Consider the following 20948-nt stretch of genomic DNA (forward strand, 5'->3'; position numbering starts at 1 on the left):
ATCTTAGGAGGTACATCTTTTGCTGGTACTGGAGGCCTGGTAGAAAAGATATGTGGTAATGATGACAATACCAGTATCTTATGACAACAGATGGCGGGCACATTTGTATTTTGTTACATTTTATGTGGAAATGGCAACTTTCTGTATTCTGAGTTAAGGGGCCTATCCATTAGACAAACTTTTTGAGCGATCCGACCAAAGACAGGAAGTTTTGGCCGGAACGTTCAGAAAGTCGTCTAATGGATAGCCGGCAAGGACCAGCGATAACGCGTGCACGCTCGTTCCTTGCCGACCCCGACTATCTGTGGAACATGCCCGTCAACCTGATAACGATGGTCAAGTTCCACATGTTCGCAGATAGGAGGTCGGTCTCCTGCACTGAATGACGTTCAGTGAAAGCCATTCAATGCAGGCACCGCACCTAGGCGACCTGAAGGACTGAACGCTAGTTGTTTAGTTTTTCAGGTCGCCTAATGGATAGGCCCCTTTAGACGTATCTTGAGACTTATTGACTTACACAATTTAAAAAAAAAAAAAAACATTCAGGCCAAAAAATTGCATAAAATTCTTCACCTGGCCTTAGATGTGCTCCTCAATACGCCTTAGTTGTTAATCAGTGTGTTTAGATGGTCCAACCAAAACATATCCAGGTGCACGCTTGCTCTGCACTTTCGGCATATAAGAATAAGTTGCCCTCGCCTATATAGAGGCAGCATATGCAACTATTTTCCAACTACTTACCCTCATCGGTGAGTACCTGCACCTCCCTATCGCAGGTGCAAAAGATAAGCCCGCTAACAGACGCACTTGTGAATATTTGTAGTTGTGCAAGGATCACCTACGTGAGAATGCTGCTTCCCACACTTCCAGCCACAATTACAGGCAGCCAGGTCAGGCCAGCATTTTTTATATATGTCCCGATCATGCTGGGAAGATGTTTGCTTAATTAAACCTGCACGACATCTGGTGGAAGCCCTCGCTTTCAGTGGGGCTGCTTCAGCGTTACACACAAGTCTGTGTTGTGGACGGATTCTGCCATGGGCCTCACTGAGCATGTGCCAGAACCTGCTTATGCAACTTTATGCGAGTGAGTCGTACGCAATGTCAGCCACATCTTCACTTACTGCTGGGTGGCAACTTGGCGTTTGCATGTAGGCTAGCTGTTGGGGCATAGGCGGAATTGTGAGCTATTCAGAGTTGAGCTTACGTCCAGCTCTTTGTAAAAGTCTGATTTGTGTCTGATGTAAGTGCGCCTGATCTCAGACAGATTTCTTGCACCAGGTATAGGACAGGTGCAAATGAGCAGAAAGGGCCTGATACAAGGCCACTCGCAATCCGCATGCAATTCCGTTGTGGACTTAGCTGAGCGATTTTTTTTTTTTCCTACTGCATATGTGCTAAAATTTGTAAAGACTAGCACGGCGCATGTACACACAAAGGCGTTCCTGGGAGGCGGCTAGAAATGCACGAAAAACGGTTATGGGAGTGTCGTGGGCGTTTCAATGCAATCAGTATTAGAGCGCGCACAGACGCTAAGAATTGGCGCCTCAGTCCTTGCACATTCGGACACACGGATGTAAGCGAAGGAAGGAGTTTGTAGCGCCGTACGCATAGAGTCGCAGACGCCCGACCGCCATTAGACGCAGCTGCGTGCGACACAGAATTATTCCCTAATAGTGATGACGATTACTTACACAAGCGGATGCACAGGGCGGTGTGGCCAACACTGAATGCAGGCAAATAGCAGCTGTGGCTGACTTGCATGCAGCACTGAATCAGACCAGGTATGGTTGGTGTACCCTCATTTACTTAGCTTAATATATTTTGCCCACTACTTTTATCAATACAATATCACAATTTCCTGTTCTGGGACAATAACATATATTTTTGTTAATATATGTAAACTCTTAAAGGTAAGCTGCACCATATTATCCCTGGCGGTATACAATCGGGAAGCTGGCTGCCATAATACTGACAGCCGGCTTCCCGACTGTCATATCCCGGCGAGGGTGAAAAGCCGGGCGTCTAGATGTAGACGCCTGACATTTCCCCAACAGGGATCGAAGGGATGCCGGGCGCCACAAGCGGGCAGCCGTGGGAGGGAGGGTTAGGTTTAGGGCACCCGAGGGGGACTTAGGGTTAGGCACCCCTCCCGGGAGGGTTAGGCTAGGGGGAGGGAGGGTTAGGCACCCCGGGGGGAACTTAGGGTTAGGCACCACCCCGGGGGACTTAGGTTTAGGCAGCGGGGAAGAGGGTTACGGTTAGGCACTTACAGGGGGGGATTAGGGTTAGGCACTTGGGGGGGAGGTTAGGGTTAGGCACCCCTAAGGAGGGTTAGGGGGTTAGGTTAGGTTAGTTTATACTTACCTTAGGGACGATCAGGATTTCCAGCGCTGTCTGGCTTCCGCTGCCAGGCTCTGCTCATCTGTCGGCCAGGTGCTGCCGGGAATCGAACCATGCGGCCGGCGGTATTTCATACCGATTCCTCACTGGCTGCCGCAATATGAATTAGTACTGTAATTATATTATATACTAGCAATATGTACTCCAGTGAGCGGTCTCTGTAGAGAATACACTATGTCTACCCTACTTACCAGGTGACACAGTAGACAATATTTTATTTACATTAATGCAGGAAGACACTTGTCTCTACCAGGCTGCAAATGTCAAGTGTGTTTATCATCATTATTATTAAATACATACGTTTATGTCTGTGTGCCTATATTACTCATATCATCTCTTTTCATCTCCCAACGATTACAGGCTTAGAATGAGTCAGGTCTCTTATATCATGTTAACAAATGTCATAATATTGTGAAATAGTTATAAAAAACCTCGCAGAATTTACAGGACATCGATAGCAAGTAATGACTTTCTCCGCTGTATTTCAACATACAGGAAAAGTGTATTACATAATAATATATTTCACATATGGTCATCATTTTTATTTTTTTTATTTAAATAAACGAGGCGAAATAACTGACTGTGAGACACGCGATGATTTACAGCCATCTAACGTGTAGATCCAGCGGTGAGGAGGCCCCTGGGTTCTGTGGCTTATTTGGTGGTACAGCTCAGTTTGATGTAGTTTGAGATTTATGGCCGAAACCTCTGGTTTGTAATCACAAGAAGTAAGTAAGCCCCAAGGACCTTTTCCTCTCTTGTTCCTATGGACTTGTGTAAGCTTGTAATTAAACGCACTAGATAGTAGAACAGACCGCTAATTGCACATTACAGATCTCCTGTCGCATATCTGAAATTGTGAATGATTTACCAGTACAAAGGATCAGAAAATGACAGATGCGTATCCTGTAGGCAAATTCAATTAAAGGATAATAATACAATAATAATAATGGAATTAAATATACATAATTACATATACTGTATTAGTATTGATTGCAAACTAGCAAGCAGGGCCCTTTAAACCTCTTTGTCTGTCTGCTATTACCCAGTCTTGTTTTGTTACTGTTTTTGTTCCCAATTGTAACGTGCAATGGATTATGCTGGCGCTATACACTTCAAGTTAATAATAAATAGTGAAGGGACCTGTCATATGCCAGGTCACCTCACTCTTCTCCTCCCCCCCCCCGCTCTGTACGCCCTCGTCCCCTGCACTATCCAGCCCCCCACCTTTTTCCACCCGCTACACCTTCCCTGTCCCACACTGCTGCTCTGCTCTGCTACTATCCCCTTCCTGAGTCATATATGATGTTATAAACATTAAGGGATCCATTTATCAATAATTGCATTCTCTGGGTCTGATACAGAGATGGAGGGAATGGCAGGGCCGCACACAGGCAGCTTTGCAATTCTGTCCATCTTAATGCAAACGCAGAACGCAGTGTCAGACACCTCCATGCAGCATTTGGTAGCACCTTGATCCTTTGGTCAGGCTGCAGGAGCTGAAGCTTCCTGCAGCCGCCTGGCCAGGTACTGATCACTTCAGAGGCCAGGAATCTGTGATGGTTCAGATGGTAAATCCGTCATCATCGCATCCGATAGAAACATATGTGGGTTGTGGCTGCTGCCGGAAATGGAGGGATCCATAGTACATTTAAGGTATACTTATTATTTGCGGGTATGCCGCAAATATTTAATGATGAATAGACCCCTTAAGATCTACTACTTGGCCAGTTTCTGGAAAGTGGGGACCCTATATGGAAAAGGGATTGGGTATGAAATCCCGGCTGTTGGGATGTAGCTGGTCAGAATACCGACAGCGGCATCTCGACAGCCAGAATCCCGACACCCATAGGGAAGACAGGTGCCTAACCCTAACCTCCCCCCTAGTGCCTAAGCCTAACCTCCCCCCTAGTGCCTAACACTAACCTCCCCCCTAGTGCCTAAGCCTAACCTCCCCCTCCCTGCACCCTACACCTAACACCTCTACCTCGGTGCCTAAGCCTAACCTCCCCCATAGTGCCTAAGCCTAAACTCCCCCTCCCTGCACCCTACACCTAACACCCCTACCTCGGTGCCTAAGCCTAACCTCCCCCATAGTGCCTAAACCTAACCTCCCCCATAGTGCCTAAGCCTAACCTCCCCCTCCCTGCACCCTACACCTAACACCCCTACCTCGGTGCCTAAGCCTAACCTCCCCCATAGTGCCTAAACCTAACCTCCCCCTCCCTGCACCCTACACCTAACACCCCTACCTCGGTGCCTAAGCCTAACCTCCCCCATAGTGCCTAAGCCTAACCTCCGCCCTAGTGCCTAAACCTAACCTCCCCCCTAGTGCCTAAACCTAACCTCCCCCATAGTGCCTAAGCCTAACCTCCCCCCCCCCTGCACCCTACACCTAACACCCCTACCTCGGTGCCTAAGCCTAACCTCCCCCATAGTGCCTAAACCTAACCTCCCCCTCCCTGCACCCTACTACCTCGGTGCCTAAGCCTAACCTCCCCCATAGTGCCTAAGCCTAACCTCCCCCGTTTTGCCTAAACCTAACCTCCCCCCTAGTGCCTAAACCTATCCTCCCCCTCCCCGCACCCTAATCCTAACCCTCCCTCCCCGGTGTCTAACCCTAACCCTCTCCATAGTGCCTAACCATAACGCCTAACCCGGCATCTATAACCCTAACTTCCTCCTTACACTCCGATACCTACCTTCGGGATGCCGGCGGTCGGGATACTGGTGCCGGAATCCCGACCTGTTGGGATTTCGGCGCCGGAATTCAGACCGTCGGCATCCCGCACCCAGGGATGCCGACTACATCCCATAGAAAAGAGATAGGTAATATTCACCTCCTGGAAAGCATGGGAACAAGTGAACACTCTCCTCCAATAAGCCTTAGCACCAAATTAAAACAATTAACATTTTATAAATATGCTGATCCCACCCAAAGAGCTTTGACATAAATTATTAGTCGCCTCCTTGCTCTAACACCCACGTCATATTAAAAAAAAAAAAAACACCAGCCCCATATATAATTTTAATAACCCACCAAAACCAATGCCACATAACATTAACACATACATACCGACTTTATAGCTCTCTCCTCAAGCACGTTTCTCACTTCCTGCACTAACCATGCACTTTTCTCCCTTCACACACACTAACCATGCACGTTTCTCACTTCCTGCACTAACCATGCACTTTTCTCACTTCACACACACTAACCATGCACATTTCTCACTTCCTGCACTAACCATGCACTTTTCTCCCTTCACACACACTAACCATGCACATTTCTCACTTCATGCACTAACCATGCACTTTTCTCCCTTCACACACACTAACCATGCACGTTTCTCACTTCCTGCACTAACCATGCACTTTTCTCACTTCACACACACTAACCATGCACATTTCTCACTTCCTGCACTAACCATGCACTTTTCTCCCTTCACACACACTAACCATGCACGTTTCTCACTTCCTGCACTAACCATGCACTTTTCTCACTTCCCACACACTCATGCACATTTCTCACTTCTCACACTAACCATGCACATTTCTCACTTCTCACACTAACCATGCACATTTCTAACTTCCCACACTAACCATGCACATTTCTCACTTCCCACACTAACCATGCACATTTCTCACTTCTCACACTAACCATGCACATTTCTAACTTCCCACACTAACCATGCACATTTCTCACTTACCACACTAACCATGCACATTTCACACTTCCCACACTAACCATGCACATTTCTAACTTCCCACACTAACCATGCACGTTTCTCACTTCTCACACTAACCATGCACATTTCTAACTTCCCACACTAACCATGCACGTTTCTCACTTCCCGCACAAACCATGCACGTTTCTCATGTCTCACACTAACCATGCACATTTCTCACTTCTCACACTAACCATGCACTTTTCTCCCTTCACACACACTAACCATGCACGTTTCTCACTTCCTGCACTAACCATGCACTTTTCTCACTTCCCACACACTCATGCACATTTCTCACTTCTCACACTAACCATGCACATTTCTCACTTCTCACACTAACCATGCACATTTCTAACTTCCCACACTAACCATGCACATTTCTCACTTCCCACACTAACCATGCACATTTCTCACTTCTCACACTAACCATGCACATTTCTAACTTCCCACACTAACCATGCACATTTCTCACTTCCCACACTAACCATGCACATTTCTCACTTCCCACACTAACCATGCACATTTCTAACTTCCCACACTAACCATGCACGTTTCTCACTTCTCACACTAACCATGCACGTTTCTCACTTCTCACACGAACCATGCACATTTCTAACTTCCCACACTAACCATGCACGTTTCTCACTTCCCGCACAAACCATGCACGTTTCTCATGTCTCACACTAACCATGCACATTTCTCACTTCTCACACTAACCATGCACATTTCTCACTTCCCACACTAACCATGCACATTTCTCACTTCCCACACTAACCATGCACATTTCTCACTTCCTGCACTAACCATGCACATTTCTCACTTCCCACACTAACCATGCACGTTTCTCACTTCACACACACTAACCATGCACATTTCTCACTTCCTGCACAAACCATGCATGTTTCTCACTTCCCACACTAAGCATGCACGTTTCTCACTTCCCACACTAACCAGTGGCGTAACTAGGGCAGGGCGAGCGGGGTGCTTGCCCTGGGCGCCGTGGGACCGGCGATGCGGGGGGGCGCCGCCGGCTACGGTCCGGCCCGCCCTAGTTAGCCACCAGTGTAGCGCCGACCGCAATGAGTGCGGTCAGCGCTACACATTTACACAGGACCGGCGCTAGGCTTCCAGCACCGGTCCAGTGCTGCACACCTGAGCCCGTTCCCTCCCCCTGAGCGCTTGCCCAATAGCGCCAGGAGGCGGGCTCAGGCTGTGCATAACACACGCATCGCCGCCAGCGCTGGCTGCGATGTGTGTGTTAAACAGCAGCCAATGAGAGTCAGATAGACTCTCATTGACTGCTGCAGCACCCACTGCAAGAGCCGGACTTCCGTCCGGCTCCTGCAGTGGGTAATGGGACAGACGTCATGACGTCATGACGTCAGTCCCATTATGCTGAGCGCGCCAGCCCGGGAGGACTGGCGGGCGGCGGCGGCGGGAGCGGCATCGCGGACTGGAAGAGCAGCAGCAGCAGCGTGGATTCAGGTAAGTATGTTTTTATATATTTTTAAAAACCTATCAGCACTACTGGGGGCACAACGGGGGTGGCTACTACTGGGGGCACCATTATTAGGAGGACCTCTACTGGGGGCACCATTATTGGGAGGACCTCTACTGGGGGGGGCTATTACTGGGGGCACCATTATCAAGAGGACCTCTACTGGGGGGGGGGCTATTACTGGGGGCACCATTATTGGGAGGACCTCTACTGGGGGGGGCTATTACTGGGGACACCATTATCAAGAGGACCTCTACTGGGGGCACCATTATTGGGAGGACCTCTACTGGGGGGGCTATTACAGGGGGCACTTAATCGGGAGGGAGAACCTCAACTGGGGACCACTACTTGGGGGGGGGGAACTACTACTGGGGGCATTATAAAAGGGGCCTACTACTAGGGGCACTGCACTGGGGGGACCACAACTGGGGGCAATAACAGGAAGGACCACTACAGGGACCACTTGATAGGGGGGGTCACTACTGGGAGCCTGCATCAGGGGGACCACTACTGGGTGCACTGCATGGGAGGGGGGGGGACTACTGCTGGGGGCACTATATAAAGGGCTTACTGCTAGGGGCACTGCAGGGACCACTACAGGGGACACTAGATAGGGGGGATCACTACTGGGTGCCTGCATAAGGAGGACCACTACTGGGAAACCTGCATGGGGGGGGACTACTGCTGGGGGCACTATATAGAGGGTACTGCATGGGGGGGTGACTACTACTGGGGGCACTATATAAAGGGCACTGCATAAGGGGATACCACTACTGGGTGCACTGCATTGTGGGGACTGCTACTGGGGGCACTGCATAAGGGGGAACACTACATAGGGCACTGCATTTGGGGGGACCACTACTGGGGGCACTGAGTAAGGGGAACTAATTGGGGGCTGTATAAGGGGGACCAATACTGGGGATACTGTACAAGGGGCACTACTATGGGCGTGTACAAGAGGGACCACAACTGCATACTAGGGGTACTATATAAGGGGTACTACTGGGGTTAAGGTGCATATGGATAGGAATGTTCAGCGTGAAAATAAAGGGGTGTGTCATGTTGACACGCCCCATTTTTAAGTGACCGCGCGCACATATCGGGATGTTGGGGGGGGGGCCCCTTTTCAAATTTGCCCTGGGCTCCAAATACCCTAGTTATGCCACTGACACTAACCATGCACGTTTCTCACTTCCCACACTAACCATGCACGTTTCTCACTTCCCACACTAACCATGGACGTTTCTCACTTCCAATACTAACCATGCACGTTTCTCACTTCCCACACACTAACCATGCACGTTTCTCACTTCCCACACACTAACCATGCACGTTTCTCACTTCCCACACACTAACCATGCAGGTTTCTCACTTCCTCCACTAACCATGCACGTTTTCAGTTCCCACACTAAACATGCACGTTTCTCACTTCCAATACTAACCATGCACGTTTCTCACTTCCCACACTTTAACCATGCACGTTTCGCACTTCCCACACACTAACCATGCACGTTTCTCGCTTCCCACACTAACCATGCACGTTTCTCACTTCCAATACTAACCATGCACGTTTCTCACTTCCCACACTAACCATGCACGTTTCTCACTTCCCACACTAACCATGCACTTTTCTCACTTCCCACACTAACCATGCACGTTTCTAACTTCCTGCACTAATCATGCAGTTTTCTCACTTCTCACACTAATCATGCAGTTTTCTCACTTCTCACACTAATCATGCAGTTTTCTCACTTCTCACACTAAGCATGCTCTTTTCTAACTTCCCACACTAACCATGCACTTTTCTCACTTCTCAAACTAATCGTGCACTTTTCTCACTTCCCACACTAACCATGCACTTTTCTCACTATTACACTAACCATGCACTTTTTTCACTTCCTGCACTAAGCATGCACTTTTCTCACTTCTCACGCTAACCATGCACTTTTCTCACTATCACACTAACCATGCACTTTTCTCACTTCCCACACTAACCATGGACGTTTCTCACTTCCAATACTAACCATACACGTTTCTCCCTTCCCACACACTAACCATGCAAGTTTCTCATTTCCCACACACTAACCAAGCACGTTTCTCACTTCCCACACACTAACCATGGACGTTTCTCACTTCCAATACTAACCATGCACGTTTCTCACTTCCCACACACTAACCATGCACGTTTCTCACTTCCCACACACTAACCATGCACGTTTCTCACTTCCCACACACTAACCATGCACGTTTCTCACTTCCAATACTAACCATGCACGTTTCTCACTTCCCACACACTAACCATGCACGTTTCTCACTTCCAATACTAACCATGCACGTTTCTCACTTCCCACACACTAACCATGCACGTTTTTCAGTTCCCACACTAAACATGCACTTTTCTCACTTCCAATACTAACCATGCACGTTTCTCACTTCCCACATACTAACCATGCACGTTTCTCACTTCTCACATACTAACCATGCACGTTTCTCACTTCCCACACACTAACCATGCACGTTTCTCACTTCCAATACTAACCATGCACGTTTCTCACTTCCTCCACTAACCATGCACGTTTTTCAGTTCCCACACTAAACATGCACGTTTCTCACTTCCCACACTTTAACCATGCATGTTTCGCACTTCCCACACACTAACCATGCACGTTTCTCGCTTCCCACACTAACCATGCATGTTTCTCACTTCCAATACTAACCATGCATATTTCTCACTTCCCACACTAACCATGCACGTTTCTCACTTCCCACACTAACCATGCACGTTTCTCACTTCCCACACTAACCATGCACGTTTCTAACTTCCTGCACTAATCATGCAGTTTTCTCACTTCTCATACTAATCATGCAGTTTTCTCCCTTCTCACACTAATCATGCAGTTTTCTCACTTCTCACACTAATCATGCAGTTTTCTCACTTCTCACACTAATCATGCAGTTTTCTCACTTCTCACACTAATCATGCAGTTTTCTCACTTCTCACACTATTCATGCAGTTTTCTCACTTCTCACACTAATCATGCAGTTTTCTCACTTCCCACACTAACCATGCACTTTTCTCACTTCTCAAACTAATCGTGCACTTTTCTCACTTCCCACACTAACCATGCACTTTTCTCACTATTACACTAACCATGCACTTTTTTCACTTCCTGCACTAAGCATGCACTTTTCTCACTTCTCACGCTAACCATGCACTTTTCTCACTATCACACTAACCATGCACTTTTCTCACTTCCCACACTAACCATGGACGTTTCTCACTTCCAATACTAACCATACACGTTTCTCCCTTCCCACACACTAACCATGCAAGTTTCTCATTTCCCACACACTAACCAAGCACGTTTCTCACTTCCCACACACTAACCATGGACGTTTCTCACTTCCAATACTAACCATGCACGTTTCTCACTTCCCACACACTAACCATGCACGTTTCTCACTTCCCACACACTAACCATGCACGTTTCTCACTTCCCACACACTAACCATGCACGTTTCTCACTTCCAATACTAACCATGCACGTTTCTCACTTCCCACACACTAACCATGCACGTTTCTCACTTCCAATACTAACCATGCACGTTTCTCACTTCCCACACACTAACCATGCACGTTTTTCAGTTCCCACACTAAACATGCACTTTTCTCACTTCCAATACTAACCATGCACGTTTCTCACTTCCCACATACTAACCATGCACGTTTCTCACTTCTCACATACTAACCATGCACGTTTCTCACTTCCCACACACTAACCATGCACGTTTCTCACTTCCAATACTAACCATGCACGTTTCTCACTTCCTCCACTAACCATGCACGTTTTTCAGTTCCCACACTAAACATGCACGTTTCTCACTTCCCACACTTTAACCATGCATGTTTCGCACTTCCCACACACTAACCATGCACGTTTCTCGCTTCCCACACTAACCATGCATGTTTCTCACTTCCAATACTAACCATGCATATTTCTCACTTCCCACACTAACCATGCACGTTTCTCACTTCCCACACTAACCATGCACGTTTCTCACTTCCCACACTAACCATGCACGTTTCTAACTTCCTGCACTAATCATGCAGTTTTCTCACTTCTCATACTAATCATGCAGTTTTCTCCCTTCTCACACTAATCATGCAGTTTTCTCACTTCTCACACTAATCATGCAGTTTTCTCACTTCTCACACTAATCATGCAGTTTTCTCACTTCTCACACTAATCATGCAGTTTTCTCACTTCTCACACTATTCATGCAGTTTTCTCACTTCTCACACTAATCATGCAGTTTTCTCACTTCTCACACTATTCATGCAGTTTTCTCACTTCTCACACTAATCATGCAGTTTTCTCACTTCTCACACTAATCATGCAGTTTTCTCACTTCTCACACTAATCATGCAGTTTTCTCACTTCTCACACTAATCATGCAGTTTTCTCACTTCTCACACTAATCATGCAGTTTTCTCACTTCTCACACTAATCATGCAGTTTTCTCACTTCTCACACTAATCATGCAGTTTTCTCACTTCTCACACTATTCATGCAGTTTTCTCACTTCTCACACTAATCATGCAGTTTTCTCACTTCTCACACTAATCATGCAGTTTTCTCACTTCTCATACTAATCATGCAGTTTTCTCACACTAATCATGCAGTTTTCTCACTTCTCACACTAATCATGCAGTTTTCTCACTTCTCACACTAATCATGCAGTTTTCTCACTTCTCACACTAACCATGCAGTTTTCTCACTTCTCACACTAATCATGCTCTTTTCTAACTTCCCACACTAACCATGCACGTTTCTCACTTCCAATACTAACCATGCACGTTTCTCACTTCCCACACTGACCATGCACGTTTCTCACTTCCCACACTAACCATGCACGTTTCTCACTTCCCACACTAACCATGCACGTTTCTAACTTCCTGCACTAATCATGCAGTTTTCTCACTTCTCACACTAATCATGCAGTTTTCTCACTTCTCACACTAATCATGCAGTTTTCTCACTTCTCATACTAATCATGCAGTTTTCTCACTTCTCACACTAATCATGCAGTTTTCTCACTTCTCACACTAATCATGCTGTTTTCTCACTTCTCACACTAATCATGCAGTTTTCTCACTTCTCACACTAATCATGCTCTTTTCTAACTTCCCACACTAACCATGTACTTTGAACACTTCTCAAACTAATCGTGCACTTTTCTCACTTCCCACACTAACCATGCACTTTTCTCACTATCACACTAACCATGCACTTTTCTCACTTCCTGCACTAAGCATGCACTTTTCTCACTTCTCACGCTAACCATGCTCTTTTCTCACTATCACACTAACCATGCACTTTTCTCACTTCCTGCACTAGCCATGCACTTTTCTTACTTCTCACACTAATCATGCAGTTTTCTCACTTCTCATACTAATCATGCAGTTTTCTCACTTCTCACACTAATCATGCAGTTTTCTCACTTCTCACACTAATCATGCTCTTTTCTAACTTCCCACACTAACCATGCACTTTGAACACTTCTCAAACTAATCGTGCACTTTTCTCACTTCCCACAATAAACATGCACTTTTCTCACTATCACACTAACCATGCACTTTTCTCACTTCCCACACTAACCATGCACTTTTCTCACTTCTCACACTAACCACGCACTTTTCTCACTTCTCACGCTAACCATGCACTTTTCTCACTACCACACTAACTATGCACTTTTCTCACTTCCTGCACTAGCCATGCACTTTTCTTACTTCCTGCACTAACCATGCACTTTTCGCACTAATCATGCACTTTTCTCACTTCCCACACTAACCATGCACGTTCCTCACTTTCTCACGGACAGTGACGGAGGTAGGATGTGAAAGTCAATGAAATCTAACTTTATAAGTGGTCAGAGTCTGTGTGATCACTATAGTACAGTATAATATAATAAATATTCAGATATTCAGTATTTTTGATTGGATCTATTAAAGGAATATAGTATAATATTATGTGGCCCAGACATGGTTCTTCTCTCCCAACTGTGCAGACATTATGGCTGCTATGTAGCACAACAGACTTAGAAATACTGTACAGGAAACTAGTGGTGCTTAGTGAGGTCAGCTTTTGACACTTAAATAAAACAGTTTGTTTTATGAAAATCCTATAAATCCTAGTTCCTAAAACATTTCCTTCATAAAAGCTTTATTTTGGGTCAGAGCAGTGTGGAAATGTAACAGTCTTTTTTTTAATAAATTATTGGGAGGGGTGGGGATGATATCTATATATTGGCTTCCACTTTGCGCATATATTAGCTTTTGTTTTCAGCACCGGTAAATGTAAAATAAAACAGACCAAGCTAACCCACTTCTCTGCCTCCCTCCTATCAAATGTAGGTAGGCCACTTACCATAACAAGTTCTACACCTAGGAACACAGTTATTTGTTGGTGGGCGCCATGTTCAGAGATTAAGCGGGCTGCTTGAGGTCAATAATGGTCACTGTAGCACTTGTGTCTCTGGGGAGTACAGGACACAAGTATCAGCCTGGAGAGCAGCTCTCAGGGCACAGATCGTCTGTCTCCATATGGTTCCAAGTCTCTCTCCTGTCTCCCGCAGGTCACACCATAGCTCTGCGCTGAGATATCTACTGAGCTCCATAGGGTTGTCTTAACACTACTTCAATACCGCTGGTGAGGATCTCAAACTCAAAAGTATGAGTAGATTGCAAACCTATTACACAGATCACAGATATATACAATAATGTATAACCTGAATACAGAAGTAGCCAAATCTGGCTGCAATGGACCAAATCATTGCTCAGGGACAGAGTTTCTCAACCTCAACCCTCAAGTTTTCCCAACAGGTCATGTTGTGAGGATTTCTGTCTGGGGAAACAGGGGGAACAATTACTGACCAAGCAAAATAGATTAGCTCATCTGTGCATGATTAAAGAAATCCACAATACATGACCTGTTGATGGTACTTGAAAACCTCTGCTCTGTGAGTATACTGTGCAGCCCCAATTCACTATAGTGTTTGCAACCTGTGTAACATTTGTACTCCCGCCACTATATACAGCACCACTGCAGTTCAGTGTACTATTTTTACGTACACATTTTCTATTGAAAAGAGGAAAAAATACAATTATAGAAATGGGTCCATTGAAATGTATTAGTGAACGAGGGGCTGTGATTTTTTTAAAAATACACTATTATACCACTTTCACACAGAAAATTGCAAATAACCCAGATTTTATCCGGCATTTTGCGTGCCAGGTTTTTGCCAATTCTGTCTGATACCCCTTTCACGCAGGAAAATGAAAATGCCGGGTAAATCACTTTTACCCGGTAATTTGCTAAACAACCTGGGTTTTTTGCCTGTGTGAAAGGGTCAACCCGGGACTTAATTTCCATGTCTACGACTCTGCAAAGAACCAGGGTCAGAGACCTGGGAATTTAGTCCAGGGATGACCCTTTCACACACGGAAAAATCCTGGGTTGTTTAGCAAATTACCGGGTGAATTACCTGGGATTTTAATTTTCAGTGTGAAAGGGGTATCACTAAAATATCTTGGAAGTTTAGGAGAAGTTTTTTAAATCGTAACCCCAATTATGGAATTTACTGTATAGTTAAGAGCAGACTAGATAAACCAAGCGGTTCTTATTCTATTTTTCTATAAATCTCAGTCTTATGGGTTTAATATTATTTTTCTGTTGTTTGTACAGTTTTGTTGTGCGGGTACTGTGCTTATCCTTTGTACTGTAGCTTTGGTTATGTACAATTAAAATAATTAAAAAAACTTTGTTTTAAAAAATAAATACATTTGGATAAAGTAAAAGTAAAACAAAAACACAGACAGTAAAATACATACATTATGGCACATAAAAATAAGCAAAACGTGGTTTTGGTTGTTTCTTGAGCACACCACAGTTTCAAACCTAGTACACGGTATTCACGAGTTCTGCACACTAAAAAAAAATATATCTAAACTTTTACATTTAGTTACATTTAAAAATAATAATTTTTTTTTTTAATTATTTTTTTTTCTCCAGAAAAATATTTATTTTTCCCACTAATTTTTGCAGAAGTATAAAGCACATGGTATTTTGTGACCTGACTGTTTGCTATAATGAGAGATACCATGAATTGCTCTGCTCCCTACGGCCCGTCTGATAGTATAAGCCGCGAGAGCTAATAGGCATTTTAATCCTAGATCAGCTACCACCATGATAGCAATACCAATGGTAGTAAGGGAACCCTAACAAGCAGATATGGATCCTTACATCACCAGGTCCCATAGAAAAATTTGGAGGGGGGGACCAGGCAGTGCAGTCTGTCTTCCCCACTCCATGAGCCATGATACATGATGCCCTCTTTCATCTTCATGCCGCTCACGATGACTTGATGTAAAGGGACATTGACTTCTTAATGTCAATGTTGACATCGACACATTACTGTTGATGTCAATAAGAATAAGAAAAAAAAATCTTCTACTCATCAATATTTTTGGCCTTTAACACTGATGTTTTTAGATGAAAACGATGGCTTATATTATTTTTTTGCTATTGTTTTAGGACTGTCTGGTGATTGGAAACGGGGATGAGAAGGCCATCAACGTCGGTGGAGAACATCTTCTCACCATTAATGGGAAATAAGATAAATAAAACCCCATCGAATATCAGAAATAAAACCTAGACAGCTGTGAAATATCGATGTTCGATGCCCATTCCTACATGGTAGTTGGCGCTGGCAGTGGTGGAACTATCGCCATTGTACAAAGCGCAGCGGCTAAGGTCCTCTGCTTACCTTTGGACCAGTAGCCACTGCAAACCTCTTAACTAAGTTAGTACCACCATTGGTAACTACTTATATATAATACATGTAATGGTTTATGATGATGTGTCCTATTTTAGATAACCAATATTATTGCAGTATATGATTAGTATTTGACCACAAGTCACACTTCAACAAAGATATAATGATAAAATTCCCATTAAGTATGGGACCAGAACTAGAATCACACTCCAGAAAGCGATAAACAAATATATATATATTCATAAAAAGCCAATTATAAGTATTGTTAGTGCAACATCACACAAAGTAATGCTCACGTCATTAGTAGGACAGGGTGAAATCTCAATCACCTACTTATGTTTGATGGTTCTGTAGCGCCCCCCGGCTCTTCCTCTGTCCAGTCCGCCACAATGTGCGATGGAGCCACTGAGGGAAGGGTCGAAATCCCAGCTTTTCTCTCTCTCCGTCCTGTTCAACAAGGAAATCTTTCCCTCAGTAATTCAGTAACCAGGCTGAAAGGGCAGCGTAAGAAAGCAAGCAGAGGCAGATGGCCTGCATAGCCTGTGAGCGAGCGGGGAGAGGGGGCAGCGGCTCCTCCTTATTAAATACTGCTCTGTGCGGTACAAGTCACGGTGCTGTTTAACGGGGCGACATGTCTAAAATGAAGATGGACTCTAAGGAATGGACAGATGGACCTGTGTGATGTGCGCTGTCACATTGCATTCATATTTATTGAGGCCTCAAACCAGGTGAATCGGTAAAGGCTGTTCAGTACTTGTATGAATCACATTCTGGTTAGCAGAGATTTAGCGGGACATTATTTAAATAATATATATATATCCAATAAATGAATGGGAAACGGCAGGCGTTCCCGGAAATGGCTGTTTTCTGGCCTCGCGAGCCGGCCAGCCTGCTTAAGCTGAGGCTTAGTCAGCTGGCCGGCGCAGTCCACCGTTGCGACCAGCCTGCCACCTCGGTCGCAGTGCTGGGATAGCAGATGCAGCAGGGGTGTCAGACACTTCCTGCTGCATTTGCATATTAGCAAGGACAGAATTGCAAAGCTGCTTGTGTGCGGCATTGCAATTCTGTCCTGTGCTGAGTCACCCCCTAGGTGGGCATCTCTCTCACTTCTTGCACAGTCAGACACACGCTTGTACAGCGGGGTAAGGGCTGATGCATTAGCATAAAGTCGTGGGCGCAACTACCGCAAAAGACGCTAAAGCGGACGCAGCAAAGTGTGACTCAGAATCGTGCTGTAAATGTTGGATAATTAAGAAATCACTGGCGTTGTTAAGATGGGATGCAGTCAATATCTCGAAAGCAGGGATTCAGGTGCTCAGAATGCCGACGATAGAATCCCAACACTTGTCATAATCCCGGCGGCAGCACCCCCGCCAGCTGGATTCTGAAGATAAGTACTGGGGTTAGGGGGAGGGCTAGCATTATGGTTAGGGACTAGGGGGAGGGTTACGGTTAGGCACTAAGGGGGGAGGGTTAGGTATAGGGTGCAGGGAGGTGGAGGTTAGGTTTAGGCACTAGGGGGGGAGGTTAGGGTCAGGCAGCGGGGAGGGAGGGTTAGGGTAGGGAGAGAGTTAGAATACTGACCGACAAGTGTCAGTATTTAACCCTATCCGGAAGTTGGCGTCCGGATCCTGACCGCAGGGATCCCGAGTGCCAACATTCCGTACTCAACCCCTTTAAAACACAGCCAACCATTTATGTTCAATCTGCACCATTGCAATTATTTTTCCTTCTCTTTCCCAAAACTATGTTGATGGGGCCAACTTTATTTTTACACTACTGGAATTCCTGCTCCCTCTGTCTCCACTGGTTCATTTGCAAGCGTAAAGGCTGAAAATACTATTAGGAAGGGACAGGAATCAGATTTAAAAGAGAGAAATATTTGGCACAGCAATAATAGCGAGCTTGATATATTGGTCGTTCATATACACTCACAAATCATAAAATATACATTTATGTTTAAAACAATGTATCACCTGATTAGAAAGAGCTGTAGGTGTAGGGGCAATGGATAGTAGTATAATGGAGCATACACACGGTCAGATTTGTCAGATGAACGATTTGAACGATTTTACCAAAGTTTTGAACGATTTGAACGATTGAACGATTTTTGACTACATTAAAATGAATGGAATCGTCCAAGTCTGACTGCAAACACATCAAATGTCAGATGTCGTTATCTGACACACGGGAACGCGCATCGTTCATCGTCCATCGTTCAGGGCATGTCAGATATGTCAGATTTTCCTTCAGATATGAACGACTGAACGATTTTTAAATCGTTATCGTTCAGATCTGAAGGAAAAAATCTGACCGTGTGTATGCACCATTAGGCCCACACATTACTGTGTAATGGAGCGTACACACGGTCAGATTTGTCAGACTTGTCAGATTTGTCAGATGAACGACTGAACGATTAAACGATTTGAACGATTTGGACGATTTGACCAAAGTTTTGAACGATTGAACGATTTTTGACTGCATTAAAATGAATGGAATCGTCCAAGTCTGACTGCAAACCCATCAGATGTCAGATATCGTTATCTGACAAACGGGAACGCGCATCGTTGATCGTCCATCGTTCAGGCATGTCAGATATGAACGATTTTCCTTCAGATATGAACGACTGAACGATTTTTAAATCGTTATCGTCCATATCTGAAGAAAAAATCTGATCGTGTGTATGCACCATTACATGTAAAATGGTAAATATTTCTGTTACTGTACATAGAATATGAGTCATAATGTATCCTGTATATCACTACAGCATGCAGGAAGACGTTTCAGCAGAAACAGATACTTAGCCTCATACTATTCGTATGGAAAGGATTCTAGTAGGCAAGAAAGGGTTAATTATGTATCAAAGCTAAATTCCAAACTCCGACAATACAAAATGAACAGCAAACTCTGGTTATAATAAGAGAGCGGTATAAATAATATCTGTATAAAGAGTGACATTAGATGTTATTACTTTAATGCTTATTATAGGAATAATGTTTATTATAGGAATAATGCAACTGATAATTATCATGGATATCAGAAGTCCCCCTCAGATTTTCTGTGCTCTGTGGGCTTGTTCAGCAAGGAACGCAACTGCGAATGCAATAGTGAGTACGCACGCAGTTCAACTGCGACAGTACGCTAATCCATTGCGATCACAATGCCACCGCAGCACTACATAAGGACGCCCACGTTACCTTACACACATCCCAAATGTTTAGCAAGACTGTGAAACCATCGGTACAATCAAGTACCATCGCAGCCTCACGCACACTTGCACAAGGTCTGACCTTACTCAGAAATTGCTAACTTCCATGCACGCTATGAGGCATCAGGCCTGCGTAAGCGATAGCAGTGGATAAATTATGCACGCCAATGCATTCGGCCAACCAACCCTCCGTCACCTCTCACAAACGACACTTCCTGTCCATCAGTCTGCGATGGGTCTGCATAGCTGGCGCAATCGCAGTCCCAATCGCAATGGCTAGTGCGCGCACGTACACTGTGATGCATACACGGTATGCAACAATCGGCCGATTGTGTGCGTATTAGCAACTTGCTGAATCAGGCCCTGTGTAGGAGCCCTCAGTCTGCGTCCTTGGATATTTCTACAGTGCTTTCTAACATCCATAGACTTATCAGCAAGGAGTGTGTTACCTCTGGGATACTGAATCTAGTACACAGCGAGCATGATAATGATTCTGATGGAAATCGGTCGTATGTGCTCCCGCATTGCCTGCATGGAAACATGTATGCAAAGTTGTACATATCTTGAGTGCGCCCCCCCTCCCTTCCCAAGTGTGTGCTTAGGGCCTGATTCAGAGATGGGCGGATTTGCAGAGCGGCACACAAGCGGCTGTGCAACTCCGTCCATCTCCGATGCAAATGCAGAAGGATGTGTCAGACAGCTCCTTGCTGCATTTGTGATCCCAGCGCTGCGACAGACGTCACAGGCTGGGATCACCATCACGATTGGTTGCGCTTTTGGTCTAGCTGCGGGAGCTGGAGCTTTCTTACAGCCTGGCCGGTGCCTGGTCCCGCAAGAGGACAGGAATCTGAAACCGCCGACGCAGACCTTGCCCCTCCAGGAAAATGGAGGCGACATGCCCCCCGTTTCCAGGAACGGCAACCAGGCACGCCCCCCCCCCCAAACGAGATCACTGGATCCGTTCTGCACATGCACAGAACAGGTCCTGCGCAGGTGCAGAGATGTGGAATCAGACCTTCTTCAGTTGTACGTGTAGAGGTGATTAAAGTGCACATGGCTCTGTGGTCTGGTGTGTGCACAGTTCTGGTGAGGGCGCACTGGGAACACACGTAAGATGCGAAGCGCAAACAAGCGTACGTTCATCTCAGGGCAAGTGACTCCCGCAGATGTTATGCAATTCACTTCGTTATTATAATTTTTTTTTATAGACGCCTAAATTCATGTAAAAGAATTTTAGAGAAGTAATGAAGCCCAAGTGTGTAGGAAACATGTTCCTGCC

General features: G+C 45.4%; 1 protein-coding gene across 6 annotated transcripts in view; it reads right to left on the minus strand.

The window, feature by feature from the left end:
* The window catches only part of ST3GAL3 (ST3 beta-galactoside alpha-2,3-sialyltransferase 3), a 494104-nt gene that overhangs the window by 232650 nt on the left and 240506 nt on the right, over positions 1-20948 (minus strand). For 4 of the 6 annotated variants that reach the window (XM_088455666.1, XM_088455665.1, XM_088455668.1 and 1 more), the window contains one exon: positions 16795-16908. The exons of the other annotated variants lie outside the window; for them this stretch is intronic. In XM_088455666.1, coding sequence (XP_088311792.1) covers positions 16795-16908 — 114 coding nt within the window. The remainder of the gene's footprint in view (positions 1-16794; positions 16909-20948) is intronic. 6 annotated transcript variants of the gene reach the window in all.

This window comes from Taudactylus pleione, unplaced genomic scaffold (genome assembly GCF_031769625.1).
Source record: "Taudactylus pleione unplaced genomic scaffold, aTauple2 ptg000662l, whole genome shotgun sequence".
Classification (NCBI taxonomy): domain Eukaryota; kingdom Metazoa; phylum Chordata; class Amphibia; order Anura; family Myobatrachidae; genus Taudactylus; species Taudactylus pleione.